This window comes from Myotis myotis, unplaced genomic scaffold (assembly GCF_014108235.1).
Source record: "Myotis myotis isolate mMyoMyo1 unplaced genomic scaffold, mMyoMyo1.p scaffold_m19_p_4, whole genome shotgun sequence".
In the NCBI taxonomy this organism is placed as follows: domain Eukaryota; kingdom Metazoa; phylum Chordata; class Mammalia; order Chiroptera; family Vespertilionidae; genus Myotis; species Myotis myotis.
The window spans coordinates 28,530,100-28,546,815 of NW_023416346.1; the positions used below are offsets into that span (position 1 = coordinate 28,530,100).

General features: G+C 41.4%; 1 protein-coding gene across 2 annotated transcripts in view; it reads right to left on the reverse strand.

Moving 5' to 3' along the window:
• HPRT1 (hypoxanthine phosphoribosyltransferase 1) overlaps positions 1-6,262 on the reverse strand; it is a 40,765-nt gene extending 34,503 nt beyond the window's left edge. The window contains exon 1 of one of the 2 annotated variants that reach the window (XM_036305545.1): positions 6,099-6,262. In XM_036305545.1, coding sequence (XP_036161438.1) covers positions 6,099-6,125 — 27 coding nt within the window. In that variant the 5' untranslated portion in view covers positions 6,126-6,262. Of the gene's footprint in view, positions 1-5,982; positions 6,070-6,098 lie in introns of those variants that run through there. The other variant, XM_036305544.1, reaches the window with a different exon arrangement.
• Positions 6,263-16,716: the final 10,454 nt, after the last annotated feature.

A 16,716-nucleotide genomic window follows, 5' to 3' on the forward strand; every position in this document is an offset into this window, starting at 1 on the left:
ATTATTGCCATTTCTGGCTGAACTGGAAATCAAAGGATAGGTTAATAGCTCTGAGCTACTTAACACTTAGCCAGACATTTCAGAAATCTGAATGCATCTCTTCAGAGTTTTAGAACAAAGCTCTCAAATTCTAACCTACCTGTAATATACTTGTTAATGATAAAATCCAGACAGGTACTTTTATTAATATGAAAGATTGAAAAATATACATAAAAATTCTAATTACAAAGATATATAAAATTATAGTAAGCAAGGAATTTAACTCGAGCTAAGATAACACTTGCAACATCAATTTATCATCTGTGACTAGGATTGCTTAAGTCTCTGTGTGGTAAAAAAAAAAAAAAAAAAAAAAAAAAAAAAAAAAAAAAAAAAAACAATGTTTTTGGGTCCAAACAAGACTGAATGGAAATTAAGAAGTGAGTCTTAAAATGAGCTATATGAGTTAAAAGATATACGATAATAGATAAAACAGATCTTACTTTTTTTTCCTAGTAACCAACATTTCTAAGCTACTAGAACGGGCAGAAATTGCTAGGTGGCATATTTTTATATTTTTACCTTTTATATTCAGACTAGAACAGTGACGGTGAACCTATGACACGCGTGTCAGAGGTGACATGCAAACTCATTTTTTTGGTTGATTTTTCTTTGTTAAATGGTATTTAAATATATAAAATAAATATCAAAAATATAAATCTTTGCTTTACTATGTTTGCAAATATCAAAAAATTTCTATATGTGACACGGCACCAGAGTTAGGTTAGGGTTTTTCAAAATGCTGACATGCTGAGCTCAAAAGGTTTGCCATCACTGGACTAGAAGCCCGGTGCACAAAAATTTGTGCACTCGGAGGGTCCCTCAGCCCAGCCTGTGCCCTCTCGCAGTCTGGGACCTCTCGGGGAATGACCACCTGCTGGCTTAGGCCCGCTCCCTGGGGGACTGGGCCTAAGATGGCAGTCAGACATCCCTCTGGCAGCCCGGAGCCCTCAGGGGATGTCCACTTGCCAGCGGGGAGCAGGCCTAAGCTGCAGTCTGACATCCTTAGCGCTGCTGAGGAGGCAGGAGAGGCTCCCACCACCACCGCTGTACTGGCAGCCGTCAGCCTGGCTTGTGGCTGAGCAGAGCTCCCCCTGTGGGAACACACTGACCACCAGGGGGCAGCTCCTGCATTGAGCATCTGCCCCCTGGTGGTCAGTGTGTGTCATAGTGACCAGTCATTCCCAGTCGTTCTGCTGTTAGGGTCAATTTGCATATTACCCTTTTATTATATAGGATGCTTGAAAATTCTCAAAACACACTAAAGCAGATATGTCATCCCCTTAAGATAATATGCAATATCAGAGTATCGTAAAACCAAAATTATGAATTACTGATACACATATTCCTAAATGTGAAAGTAATTTAAGCTAGTAGTGTATTCATCTTCCAATTTTATGAATCTTACAAATAAATTACACATATAACTTGCTTTCCCTCCCTTCTAATGGTTAAAGAATTAAAAATTTTATAACAATGTAAGCATTATAAAATTAAAATCAGCATTCTTACCTATTCAATTCCAGGATAAATTATTAGCTGCTCCTAGATAAGTGGGCTCATAACTACTATATGTGCAAGGACATAAATTTATCCAACACTATGGTCTTTCCTTTTATTAGTGTGCACTGTGGAATAAGTATATTCATTCTGGGCAAAAAGTATATACCTATCAATTATCAGAATCACAGTGTGGAAGATAGTAATTCCATAGCAATTTGAAGTATCTGTCTGAATTCTTATTAGTTGCAAATTATTCTAAATGCTAGCAATTTGGTTATCACTGGCAAGAAAAATATTGATTGATATTAACGAGGATGGTTGATAATTTCAGAACATATAAATTTACTGAATCCACACAATATAAAATTACAGAAAGAAAGAAGAATATATAGTTCATCTTTAGCATCTCTTCACACAGGGGAAAATGGCATGGCCCAGTTACTGCCTAATGAACTACAGAAAATTCCATGGCCCCTCTTCTCTGCTAATGTGATTGGTCCTTTTGACTTTTTTCCTACCTCCTTACAAAGGACTTCCCACAATACAGAGATACAAATAATGGAAAACAATTAAAATGGATCTATAACTATGTGCTACATTACTCAATTTGCAGAATAAAACCTCCAAATGATCTGCTCCATTTTTTGGTCACAAATAATAATTTTGGTCTACACTATTGTCGGTCTAAACCAGTGATGGCGAACCTTTTGAGCTTGGCATGTCAGCACTTTGAAAAACCCTAACTTAACTCTGGTGCTGTGTCACATATAGAAATTTTCTGATATTTGAAACCATAGTAAAACAAAGATTTATATTTTTTATATTTATTTTATATATTTAAATGCCATTTAACAAAGAAAAATCAACCAAAAAAATGAGTTCGCATGTCACCTCTGACACGCGTGTCATAGGTTCGCCATCACTGGTCTAAACCCTGTTATAAATAAAATAGGGTAGCCCTGGCTGGGTGGCTCAGCTGGTTGTACACCAAAAAAAGTTGCAGGTTCAATTCCCGGTCAGGGCACATACCTGGGTTACAGGTTTGATCCCCAGTTGGGGTGCATATGGGAGGCAGCCAATGAATGTTTCTCTCTCTCTCTCTCTCTCTCTCTCTCTGTCTCTCTCTCTGCCTCTTCTCTCTCTCTTAAAAAATGATAGGATTGTGGATCAAAAAATGCACTATTTTATCAATTCTGTGAAAATTATTGGTAGGGTAAGATTTAAATCTGGTTAGTACAGGATTACATTTCTAACATTACCATCCTGAAATTTAGAAAATATAATATTCACATAATGCATATTTGATGTTTTACATCAATTTGCAAAACTCCAGGAATTTGCTCTTAGTTCAACTATATCCAAGCTTATCCTGGCAGTTTAATGACAGTTATAAGCAGCATGGGTTATATCAAGCATATCTGGGGGACAATTTCATCAAAGTGATGTTGGGCATGTTACTTCACCAATTTGTGCCTCCAAGGTCATACTAGTATTTATCTACCTCACAGATACCTATTATGTAACTTTGGGACAGTTACAGTCAATAATGTCTGCAAAATATTTACCTCAATTCCTGACTAATCTATAATACTAAAAGCGTAATATGCTAATTAGACCAGATGTCCTTCCAGACGAAGCTGGGGCTGTGAGGGCCAAGCCCCTTGCACAAATTTCGTGCATCGGGCCTCTAGTAATAAATAATTAGCCACGACTGTCACTACTAACTTAAAAGTAAAGATGTTAAGAACAGACTCTGGGGCCAGATAACTTAAGATTCATATCCTAGCATTGCTGAGTGATCTTCGGCAAGATACTCAACCTCTCTTGAGCCTCATAAATTATTTTCTAAATATCAAACTGTAACAATACATAGCAAGCACTATTGCTAACATGCAGACAATTTCTGGGAAGGAAATAAAAAATAGAACAGGAATTTGCAAATCAAAAAGATAAACAAAATTAGCACCAGCCAGTTCTAGCCATAATAATTCACCCTATGCTGGGGCAGGCATCATACCCAAAGGTAAAAGCATCCAACTTCTTCAGCAACTGAATAAAAACAATCCCCACCATTTTTTGAGTACCTACTACTAGTACAACATTTAAGTGCATGGGCTCTTAAAGAGACCTAGGTTTAAATCTGAGCTCCTCTTAATAACTGCGTGATGTGGGTATGCTATGTTGAGGTTAAATTACTTAACCTCTCTGAAGCTTGAAAGATTCCTTCTCTGTAAAATGGTAATAATCATATTACTTTTACAGGGATGTTTTGAGGGTAGGCCCATGTAGGTAAACACAATGGTAACTATTATTACTATTACCAGTCAGGACCCACACAAAGGTTGATTCCCATAAATCATTTTATAATCCTTTCAATAACACCATGAGGTAGCTAACACTTCAGTTATACCTAAGGACACCAAGATGAAACAGAATTTGCCACCCCAAAATAGACTTTTTGGGTATATTACTATAAACTCATTATTTTCAAGAAACAAAAGACTCAGGAAAAACCTTTGACCTTCCCTGGAACTACCTAAAAGAATTTAGATAGAGGGGAGCAATCATCATAGACAGCTATAGTTTAATATGAATTAAGTGTAACAGACAGGATTCTGTGTCCCATTGTTAAAGATGGCCCAGCAAATGTTTATTTACCAAACATTTACTTTTCCATCTCCCTGCAAATTGCCATCCTACTTTGAAGTCCCAAACTACAACTCCCTCTTCTCCTTAGCTCAAGATCACATATAAGCCTCAATTACTATGGAACCCCTGTATGTACATTCATAATAAATTTGGTCATTTTCTTTGGTTAATGTCTCATGCTAATTTCATTATTAGTCCAGCAGAAGAATTTAGCAGGTAGAAGGGAAATTATTTTTCCTCCCCTAAAACACTTAAGCCAAAAAGTGAAATAAGTTGCCCAACACCACACAACTGATTTCTAGGCCAGATTCCATTAAGAACACTGCTCTTGCCCAGGCCAGAGCATTTTGTCCCCTGCAGCTCAGTTAGTTGGAGCATCCTCTCTTGCACCGAAAAGGTTTCAGGTTCATTCCCAGTCAGGGCACATACCTAGGTTTCGGGTTCAATCCCTGGTCCAGATTCATAGGGAGGCAACCGACTGATAATTCTCTCGAATCTCTCTTTCTCTCTCTCTCTCTCTCTAAAAAAAAAAAATCAATAAACACGTCCTCAAGTGAGGATTTAAAAAATAAAAGAACACTGATCTTTACCTGAACTCACAATGCCTAGTAAGAAATAGAATCCTTTCTTTTATAGGGCTCAAATGGTAAATTATTTTTATTGCCCTGGTGGGTGTGGCTCAGTTGGTTGGGTCACATCCTAGGCACCAAAAGGTTGCCAAAAGGACACTGGTTGGATTCCCAGTCAGGGCATAAGCATGAGTTTCGGTTCAATCCTTAGTTGGGGAGAATGCAGGAGACAGCTGATCAATGTTTTGCTCTCCCCCTCACCTTTCCTCTCTATAAAAATCAATAAAAAATTTTTTAAACATTATTAAAGTATTCATTCAACAAACCATTACTCAGAATGCCTTACATGTCAAACGCTGTACTATAAAGGCAGGGTTACAGTGGTGATTCCTTCCCTTATAAAGTTTATGTTTTATTAGGAGACAGTCAACAGGTAATCAGGAAACTGAGCAATACAAAATGATGACAATGATGCAGGCTAAGTGTTGGGAGGGGTTGGCTATTTTAACAAGCATGATCAGAAAGGTGAGGGGGGAAGGGGAGCAGCTTGGTTTGTTCTAGAAATAAGAAAAGGAACCAATGAGGTTGGAGACGATGTGAGAGGCTGCTTATGGAATGAATGTCCCTGAAGATAAGGATGAGATAGACATTTTTTTTGTCCCCTGCAGCCTCAAAGAGCATGGGATATGGTTTCAAGCATATCTGAATTCCAGGTCTGTCACCTCTACGCAAGCAAAATCACCTAATATCATTTCATTATTTCCTTCGTGAATAAAAATGTAAACATGGTTACCGCTACCAAGAGTCCGGTAGGGATCAGGGAGGCACAAATATTTGCTGAACTAGATGAAAACATCAGTACCCACGTGTCCTCTCATGTGGTGGTTTCCAGCCTGGGCCCTCCAAAGGGGTACCCGGAAGCCATCACTTCCATCCCCCAAATGTACAGAAAAGGGCCTCTCCCTCACCCCACCAGATCATTCTCGAATTGGCCCACGGCCCCTCTCCCCCAGCACACTCGCAAATAGCACAAGTCCGCCAACACGCCATTCTCCCCTACCCGTCCCCCCCCCCCACACACACACACACACGCACACTCTTCCACACGCTTTCCCACGACTCTGCAAAGGAGGCACCCACCCCGGCCTCCCCATTCCGTTCCCCGCCGTCCTGGTGTGACGTAAAGCTGAACCCAGAAAGCTACGGCCGCCCCCCCACTCACCCCGCTCCCGGGCTTCCCCGGGTCACCCTGGGCCACCCTGCCCACGCCCGCACCGCAGGCCCCGTGCCTCATGGGCTGGCTCCCCCGGCCAGGGCCGGACGGGCCAAGCTGCTCACCACAACGCTGGGGCTGCGAGTCGCCATAACGGAACCGGCAAACGCACCGGCGGAGGGCAACCTGAAGAGGAAGAAGCCGGCGCAGCGCCGAAGAGGGGGCGGAGGCGAGAAAGAGGCGGCGCCTGCAGGAAGCGGAGAGCTTCGCCCAATGCTCTTTTCAACCGTTGTCCCCACAGCTCCGCGCTGGGAAGCAAGTTCCGCCCCTGAGGCCGCCCCCTGCGCGCCGCCCCGCCCCTGAGTTCCGCCCACACGCCTGCCCCGCGCTCCCAGCGCGCGTCTCTCTGCCCATTGCCACGGTCACGTAGGGGCCCTGGGAATTTACTTGTGGAAGAAGTGGAGACGGTTCTCTGCACGTGCAGCTTTTAACCCTCTTTCCCCCAGTCTCCCGTTTAGATGGCTCCCACATTTCCAAACCTACGGCCGCCCGCATTTCTTCCTAGTGGCCCTAAGACCCGTTCCAGCTCCATAGGGTTCAGTCACCACATGATTCCACTTGCCCGGCGTCCTCTCCCCAACACCTTAAACTGCATTGTGGACTCCATTTTCCTGGCTTGTGGCCCAATTCTCACAAACATCTTTAGCTGGTTGTCAGAGTTGAGACCTAGAGCCCTAGAGTCAACCAGATCAGGGTACATACAAATCGAAGGGGAACACTTAACTGCTCTGTGACCTTGTGCAAATCAAACTCTAAGTTTGTATTTTCTCTCTGTAAAATGAGGTTATTAATAGGATCCTTGTGAGTAGTAAAGGACATGATATACATGTGTATATGTATATGTGTGTTATATATATGTATATATATATACACACATTGTTGAAGAACAATATTCAGCTGAGTAAATCTGAAGATCTAATTGCCTTTACTAATTCATGAAACTCCTTCCACCACCATTTATCCTCCATTGACCCTCTCCTACCTCCCCCCACCCCTCTTCCCTCTGGTAATCACCATACTGTTGTCTGTCTATGACAGTGGTCGGCAAACCGCAGCTCGCGAGCCACATGCAGCTCTTTGGCCTCTTGAGTGTGGCTCTTCCACAAAATACCATGTGCAGGCGTGCACGTACAGTGCAATTGAAACTTCGTGGCCCATGCGCAGAAGTTGGTTTTCGGCCTGGGTGAGTCTATTTTGAAGAAGTGGTGTTAGAAGTGGAGGGTGTCGGTTGGTCGGGCGACGGGAGATGCTGCGGAGGGAGGCCGAGGGATAGCAGCGTGGGAGAGGTGCACGGGATTCATGCACGAGTTGAGTGAGTCAGCCAGTCAGCAGTCTCCTTGTGCAGTGGTTAGTGCTAGTTGTGTCCGCAAATTGCGCGTGGGTGACAAAAGATAGACAAAACAAGTATACAAGACGAGTGTGGATGGGAGAGTTGGAAGGGGTCGACCTCAGGGAATGTACCTCAATCAGATTGAGGACGTTTTTAGCAAAGGCCAGCTTAGGAGTACCCTAATTAAGTTAATAACAATGTACTTACCTATATAGTTTAAGTTTAAAAAATTTGGCTCTCGCCGTAACCAGTTTGGCTCAGTGGATAGAGCGTCGGCCTGCGACTGAAGGGTCCCAGGTTCGATTCCAGTCAAGGGCATGTACCTTGGTTGCAGGCACATCCCCAGTGGGGGGTGTGCAGGAGGCAGCTGATCGATGTTTCTCTCTCATCGATGTTTCTAACTCTCTATCCCTCTCCCTTCCTCTCTGTAAAAAATCAATAAAATATATTAAAAAAATAAAATAAATAAAAAATAAAAAAATTTGGCTCTCAAAACAAATTTCAGTCGTTGTACTGTTGATATTTGGCTCTGTTGACTAATGAGTTTGCCAACCACTGGTCTATGAGACAGTTTTTGTGTGTGTGTGTGTTTGGTTTCTTTGTTTAATCCCTTTACCTTTATTACCCAGCCCTGCTACTCACACCCCTCTGACAGCTGTCGGTCATTTCTCTGTATCTATGGGTCTGTTTCGATTTTATTTTGTTCACCAGAGGCACAGTGCACAGATTGGTGCACTGGTGGGGGGCGTGGCCTGCGGGATCAGCTGCTGTGGGAGCACACTGACCACCAGGGGGCAGCTCCTGCATTGAGCGTCTGCCCCTGGTGGTCAGTGCGCATCATAGCGACTGGTCGACTGGTCATTCTGGTCATTCTGCCATTCAGTAGCTGGGCTTTTATATATATAGATTATACAGATGATGTACTCCTGAAACCTACATAATTTTAGTAACCAATGTCACCCCAATAAATTCAATTTATAAAGAAGAGTATAAAGGGATTGGACTGGTAATAAATTTTGCCAAGAAAAATAACTCATGAATCAGCAGCATCCCAGAACTAGAAGGGCTCTCCAATGAGTTGTACAGAATGCAAGGTTTATATAAGCAGAAAGAGGGTGGGACTAAGAAGTTAGGAATGGATTATTTCAGGCAAGGTCTCCATCCCTTGGGGAAGGCAGGGAGTCTAATCAGGCAGTTTACCTACCTAATGACCAGGAATTTCCAGACTGATTGTTTTAAATTTTCATTCCTGAGAGAGGCTGAAACTGTTAGTTACTAAGTTTTTGTTTGGTGGTGTGGCTTAGCAAAAGGGACCCCATTTTGGCTTGATGTTTACATGTTATATTGTACAGTGCCTTTTTAAAACAATTTATATGGTACAGCACTTAGGACAATGCACAATCAATAAATGGGAACTATTGCAATTACTGATGTTTATTTTTGCCTCCACAAGTCCCTATATGGAACTGGAGAAAAAATATTCTCCTATGTTCAGATGTCAGGTAAGCAAATAACAATTGTTCCTTTCCTAATGTACTCATCTGTATAGCTCCATCACCCACCATAATGTGGAGTCCATAGTTGGTGGCATCCATGATAAGGCTACTGAGGGATATGGGATGATGGGAGACTCATGAAACTGAGAAAGTCATTAAATTTCTCTGAGCCTCAGTCTCTTCATCTAAAAAATGAGAATAATAATTTCTGCTGTCAAAGGGTATTATGAGAACTGTAAAAATCATTTTTGTAAAGCACCTAGCATAGTACTTGCCACATAGTAGGTGCTCCAGAAATAGTAGCAGTTATTAATTTTAGCATACTAGTATATGAATGTGTGAACTCCATACTTCCTTAGTTTCTCTGCCTCCCCTATGTATCCTGGAGAAGCAACAGCCTATAATGGAAACATTACATTTGGGCTTTGAACTGAGATCTGAGTTCAAATTCTGAGTTCATCACTAACTAGAGTTATGACTTTGGACAGTATCCTTAACCTCTGTGTGCCTGTTTCCTCATATGTCAAATGAGGATAATATCTCCATCACAGGTGAGGCTTAAATAAAAGAATACAAAAGTGCCTAGCATAGTGCTTGCTACAATAAATGATAATCCCATTGTTATGTGTTCCATATTTTGGTCTTAAACAATTCTTCACACTAGCCTTCTGGCCTCTAAGACTTCTTACCCATTCCCCTGTTGATGGATATATGGGGAGTTTCTAGGTTTGGGTTATTACAAATATTGCTACTATAAACATGTTTTACATATCTTTCAGTGAACATATGAATGCATTTATATTTGGAATAAACCTTGAAGTTCATATCAGCACCTTTTTATTATCCTTTTAAGAAACATGTGTTCCACCGGGAAGTTAATTCAGAGAACTTCTGGTTATACATTCAGCCTGTGACACATGCAGACTCAGCTACCCCCATTTGTTACTAAATTAGGCACCCAGCACTTCAGAACCTTGCTTCTAGCTTGCAGTTTTTTTCTGTTAACCTCTGTGTTACCACATATTTCTGTTTTTTAAAGGAGATTTGAAATAAAGAGTGATAGCCCCATGACTGTAAAGACAGAGTACTATTTTCAATCCTGTCACACTGTGTGACAACTTGGGGCTTTTACTTGTGTCTAAAATTTAAAACAGCAAGAGAGTGCAACCTGCAAGACATAATACTTTTGTTGTTGTTGTTATTCCTCACCCAAGGATATTTTCCATTGACTTTTAGAGAGAGTGAAAGGGAGGGGGAAAGACAGAGAGTGAGAAACATCGATGTGAGAGAGGCACATCGGTTGGTTGCCTCCCACAGTCACCCAGACCAGGGCCGGGGATGGAACCTACAACCCAGGTACAGGCCCTTGACTAGGAATCGAACCCAAGATACTTAGGTGCATGGCTGATGCTCTAACCACTAAAAAACACTGGCCAGAGCAAGATATAATACCTTTGTTTGGTAAGTAAAAATCTGGTTCATATATGAAATATTTTATTAATATACTAGAGGCCCGGTGCATGACATTGATACACTGGGGCAGGGGGCGGGGGGGCTCGGGGAGAGTAGGACTGTCTCTCAGCCTGGCCTGTGCCCTTTCACAGTCCGGGAGCCCTCGGGGGATATCCAGCTCACTACAGTGGGACATCCTTAGCGCTACCACGGAGGCAGGTCCCGCCACCGCCCCTGCGCTTGCCAGCCATCAGCCCGGCTTCTGGCTGAGCAGTGCTGCCCCTGCGGGAGTGCACTGACCACCAGGGGGCAGCTACTGTGCTGAGCATCTACCCCCTGGTGGTCAGTGCGTGTCATAGCAACTGGTCGTTCTGGCGTTCAGTTTATTATATAGAATTTAAAATAAAAATATTGCCCTGGCCTGTGTGGCTGAGTTGGTTGGGTATCATCCCATGCACTGAAAGATTGCTAGATGCATCCCTGGTCAGGGCACATTCTCAGGTTTCAGGCTTGACCACTGGTAGGGGGCATGCAGAAGACAGCTGATGGATGTTGCACTCTCACATCGATGTTTTTCCCTCTCCCTTCCTCTCTAAAAATTAATAAACTATTTTTTCTGTTCTTTTTAAATTCTTTATTGTTTAAAGTATTATATATGTCTCCTTTTCCCCCATTGACCTCTCCCCAGCACCCCAAACACCCAGCACATGCCATCACCGCCCCCCCAGTGTCTGTGTCCATTGGTTATGCTTATATGAATACATACAAGTCCTTTGGCTGATCTCTTACCCGCCTCCCCCCGACACACACACACACCCTCCCCTGATCTTCCCTCTGAGGTCTGAGGGTCTGTTCGATGCTTCTCTGTCTCTGGATCTATTTTTGTTCATCAGTTTATTAGTATATTCCACAAATGAATGAAATTTGTGAAATATGAGTGATATTTACTTTTCTCTGACTGGCTTAGCAAAAAATTCTCCATATCCATCCATGCTGTTGCGAATGGTAAGAGTTCTTTCTTTTTTACAGCAGTGTAGTATTCCATTGTGTAGATGTACCACTGTTTTTTAATCCACCCATCTGCTGATGGGCACATAGGCTGTTTCCAAATCTTAGCTATTGTAAATTGTGCTGCTATGAACATAGGGGTGCATATGTCCTTTCTGGTTGGTGTTTCTGGTTTCTTGGGATATATTCCTAGAAGTGGGATCACTGGGTCAAATGGGAGTTCCATTTTGAATTTTTTGAGGTAACTCCATACTGTTTTCCACAGTGGCTGCACAAGTCTGCATTCCCACCAGCAGTGCACAAGGGTTCCTTTTTCTCCACATCCTTGCCAGCACTTGTCATTTGTCGATTTGTTGATGATAGCCATTCTGACAGGTGTGATATGGTACCTCATTGTTGTTTTGATTTGCATCTCTCAGATGATTAGTGACTTTGAGAATGTTTTCATAGGTCTCTTGGCTTTCGGTATGTCCTCTTTTGAAAAATGTCCATTTAGGTCCTTTGCCCATTTTTTTTTAATTGAAATGTTTATCTTCCTTTTGTAAAGATGTATGAGTTCCCTATAAATATTGGAGATTAGACTCTTATCAGAGATTAGACCTCTAACAGAGTTTAAATTGGCAAATATGTCCTCACATGCAGTGGGTTTTCTTGTTGCTTTGTTGATGGTTTCTTTTGCTGTGCAGGAGCTTTATATTTTGATGTAGTCCCATTTGTTTATTTTCTCCTTAGTTTCCATTGTCCTAGGAGCTGTATTGGTAAAGATATTGCTACATCATATGTCTGATATTTTTCTGCCTGTGGATTCTTCTACGATTTTTATGGTTTCCTGTTTTACGTTTAAGTCCTTTATCCATTTTGAGTTTATTTTTGTGTATGGTGTAAGTTGGTGGTCTAGTTTCATTATTTTGCATGTATCTGTCCAATTTTTCCAACACCACTTATTGAAAAGACTGTCTTGACTCCATTGTATGCTTTTGCCTCCTTTTCAAATATTAATTGAGCATAACTTATGGCTTGGGTCAATTTCTGGGTTCTCTGTTCTGTTCCATTGGTCTATATGTTTGTTCTTGGGCAAGTACCAGGCTGTTTTGAGAACAGTGGCTTTGTAATGTAGCTTGATATCTGGTATTGTGATCCCTCCAACTTTGTTCTTCTTTCTCAGGATTACTGCAGTTATTCGGGGTCTTTTTTTTATTCCATATGAATTTTTGGAGAGTTTGTCCTAGGTCTGTGAAATATTCCACTAGCATTTTAATGGGGATTGCATTGAATCTATAGATTGCTTTGGGTAGTATGGACATATTAATGATGATGATTCCACCAATCCATGAAGATAGTATATTCTTCCATTTGTTTATGTCTTTCTCTATCTTTCTTTTCAATGTCCTGTAGTTTTCCGAATACAGGTCTTTTACCTCCTTAGTTTAGTTTATTCCTACGTATCTTATTTTTTTGTTGCAATGGTAAATGGGATTTTTTTGTTTGTTTCTCTTTCTGTGAGTTTATTATTGATTTATAAAAAGATTATTGATTTATAAAAAGTCATTGATTTCTGGGTGTTAATTTTGTATGCTGCTACATTGCAGAATTCAATTATTAAGTCTAATAGCTTTTTTATGGAGTCTTCAGGGTTTTCTATGTACAATATCATGTCATCTGCAAATAATGACAGTTTTACACCTTCTTTTCCAATTTGGGTAGCCTTTTATTTCTTCTTCTTGTTTGATCACTATGGCTAGCACTTCCAGTACTATGTCAAACAGGAGTGGTGAAAGTGGGCATCCCTGTATTGTTCCTGTTCTTAGGGGAAATGAGTTTAGTTTTTGCCGATTGAGTATGATGTTGGCTGTAGGTTTGTCATATATGGCTTCTATTATGTTGAGGTATGATCCCTCTATTCCCACTTTGCTGAGAGTTTTTATCAATAAAGGGTGTTAGATTTTGTCAAATGCTTTTTCTGCATCAATTGATGATTATGTGATTTTTGTCTCTCAGTTTGTTTATATGGTGTATCACATTTATTGATTTGCGGATATTGTACCATCCTTACATCCCTGGAATAAATCCCACTTGGTCATGGTGTATTATCTTTCTAATATAATGCTGGATCCGATTTGCTTGAATTTTGTTGAGGATTTTAGCATCTATGTTCATCAGTGATATGGGCCTATTAAGTCTCTTTCTTTGCAGGGTCTTTATCCGATTTTGGAATTAGGGTAATGCTGGCTTCACAGATAGAGCTTGGAAGTGTTCTTTCCTCTTGAATTTTTTTGAATAGTCTGAGGATGGTAGGTTTTAGTTTTTCTTTGAATGTTTGGTAAAACTCCCCTGTGAATCCGCATGGCCCAGAGCTTTTGTTTGCTGGAAGTTTTTTGATTACTGCTTCAATTTCCTCCATAGTTATCAGCCTATTCAGATTATTGGATTCTTTCTGATTGAGTTTTTATTATTATTTAAATCTTTATTGTTCAGATTATTACAGTTGTTCCTCTTTTTTCCCCCATATCTCCCCTCCACCTGGTTCCCACCCTACCCTCTGCCCTTAGCCATCCCCCACTGTCCTCATCCATATGTGTACGATTTTTGTCCAGGCTCTTCCCACACCTCACACATCCCTTTCCCCCCGAGAATTGTCAGTCCACTCCCTTTCTATGCCCCTGATTCTGTTACATTCACCAGTTTACTCTGTTCATCAGATTATTTATTCACTTGATTTTTAGATTCACTTGTTGATAGATATGTATTTGTTGTTCATAATTTTTATCTTTACCTTTTTCTTCTTCTTCCTCTTCTTAAAGGATACCCTGCAGCATTTCATATAATACGGGTTTGGTGGTGATGAACTCCTTTAGCTTTTGCTTATCTGTGAAACTCTTTATCTAACATTCAGTTTTGAATAGCTTTGCTGGGTAAAGTATTCTTGGTTGTAGGTTCTTCCTATTCATCACTTTGAATATTTCTTGCCACTCCCTTCTGGCCTGCATAGTTTCTGTTGAGAAATCAGCTGACAATCTTATGGGTACTCTCTTGTAGGTAACTAACTGTTTTTCTCTTGCTGCTTTTAAGATTCTCTCTTTGTCTTTTGCTCTTGGCATTTTAATTATGATGTGTCTTGGTGTGGTCCTCTTTGGATTCCTTTTGTTTGGGGTTCTCTGTGCTTCCTGGACTTGTAAGTCTATTTCTTTCACCATGTAGAGGAAGTTTTCTGTCATTATTTCTTCAAATAAGTTTTCAGTATCTTGCTCTCTCTCTTCTTCTGGCACCCCCATAATTTGGATGTTGGAATGCTTGAAGTTGTCCCAGAGGCTCTTACACTATCTTCATATTTTTGAATTCTTTTTTCTTTTTGTTTTTCCGGTTGGGTGTTTTTTGCTTCTTTGTATTTCAAATCTTTGACTTGATTCTTGCGATCCTCTAGTCTGCTGCTGGATCTCTGTATAATATTCTTTATTTCAGTCAGTGTATGCTTAATTTCTTGTTGGTCCTTTTTCATATCCTCGAGGGTCTCACTAGATTTCTTGAGGGTCTCACTAAATTTATCAGCAGTTTCTAGAAAATTCTTGAAAAACCTTAAAAGTGTGGTTTTGAACTCTATATCCAGTAGTTTGCTATCTTCCATTTCTGTCATTTGTGACCTGTTTCTTTGTCTCTGCATTTTGGCTGCTTCCCTGTGTTGATAGAGTGGCTTTCTGTGCTAGGTGTCCTATAGGGCCCAGTGGCTCAGCCTCCCCAATTACCTGAGGTGGACACTCTTGGTGCACCCCTTTGTGGGCTTTGTGCACAGTCTTGTTGTAGTGAAGCCTTGATTGTTGTTGGTATCACTGGGAGGAATTGACCTCCAGGCCAATGGGCTGTGAGAATCAGCGGTGTCAGCTGTGCTGGAGACACCCTTCTGGGGCAAGACTTGCTTCAGTGGGGCTTTGGTGCTCACTGAGTCTGCCCCTTGAGTGTGTCCCTTATGGATCTGAGGAGTTGTAATCTGGATGGCCCCATTCTGACCACTGGGTACACTGGCTCTTGGATCTCTAAGGAGGTGCTAATTTAGCCTCTGCCTGAGGCTACCCAGGAGGAGCTACAAAGAGATCTGCAGATTCCTCTTCTTTGTTTGGGGTTTGGAGGTGCCCAGATGAGGCCCAGCTGTGAAGCAATGCAAGCTGCTGTGGGACCTTGGGCCTTCTTTTGGATGTTCTGGGTCTCTCTGACCCAGCTGCAGTTTGTTAGGTAATTTTAGATTGCAAAGGGCCTGGCCATTCATATGCAAAGGCCTCTGCTAGCAGCTTGGGTGGGGCGGGGTCTCAGGGAATCAACAGGGAGGAGCAAACAGCTATGGCTGATCCTCAGCCCTGCCTAAGAGGCCCCGGGTCTCAGTGTCCTGAAGTAATCCTGCAAGCACCTCTGAGAGAAAGCCGCCCTTGAGCTCTGCCCAATGACAGACAGTCCAGTTTCTCCCTGTATGAGTCTGGGTCCCCAGAGGCTCACCCGGAACTGGAGTTCAGAACAGTCGGGAGCTTGTGTCTCCCTCCTGATTGAAAAAGACAACCGTGTCCTTAGTTGCCAGCCCTTTCTGGGTGCACCACTGTACCTCTGTACCTTATTTCTGCACCTCCTCTGAGTCTCAGTGTGTTTTACTCTTTCCTTCTAGTTGTAGAATTTCTACTCAGCCAGCCTTCCTGTGGTTCTGGATGATGTTTGTTTTGTCTTTTAGTTGTATTTTTGAAGTGGTTTTGAGATGCAGCAATTTCAGGTGTTTACCTATGCCGCCATCTTGGTTCTCTCCTTCCTGATTGAGTTTTGGAAGGTGGTGTTTTTCTAGGAAATGTCCATTTCTTCTAGGTTGACCAGTTGTTTTGGAATAGATTTGTTCATGGTATTTTTTTTAAAATCCTTTGTATTTCTGTGGGGTCTGTTATTTTGCCTCTTTCATTTCTGATTTTGTTTATTTGGGTCCTCTCTCTTTGCTTCTTGGTGAGCCTAGCTAGAGGTTCATCAATCTTTTTTATCTTTGAAAGAACCAGCTCTTGGTTTTATTTATCTGTTGTATTGTTTTTTTTTGGTCTCTATGTCATTTATGTCCACTCTGATCTTTATTATTTCCTTCCTTCTGCTCACTCTGGGATTTTCTTGTTGCTCTGTAATTCTTCAAGTTGTAGAATTAGATAATTTATTACCAGTTTTTCTTGGTTTTTGAGGTCCCTCTCAGTACTGCTTTCATTGTGTCCCATAGATTTTGGATTGTTGTGTTCTCATCGTCATTTGTTTCCAAAATGTTTTTTATTTCTTTTTTCATCTCTTAAGGAACCCAACCACTATTTAATAACATTCTATGTAGCCTCCAAGTGTTTGAGGTTTTTATTGTAGTTGATTTCTAATATTATGCCATTGTGATCTGAGAAA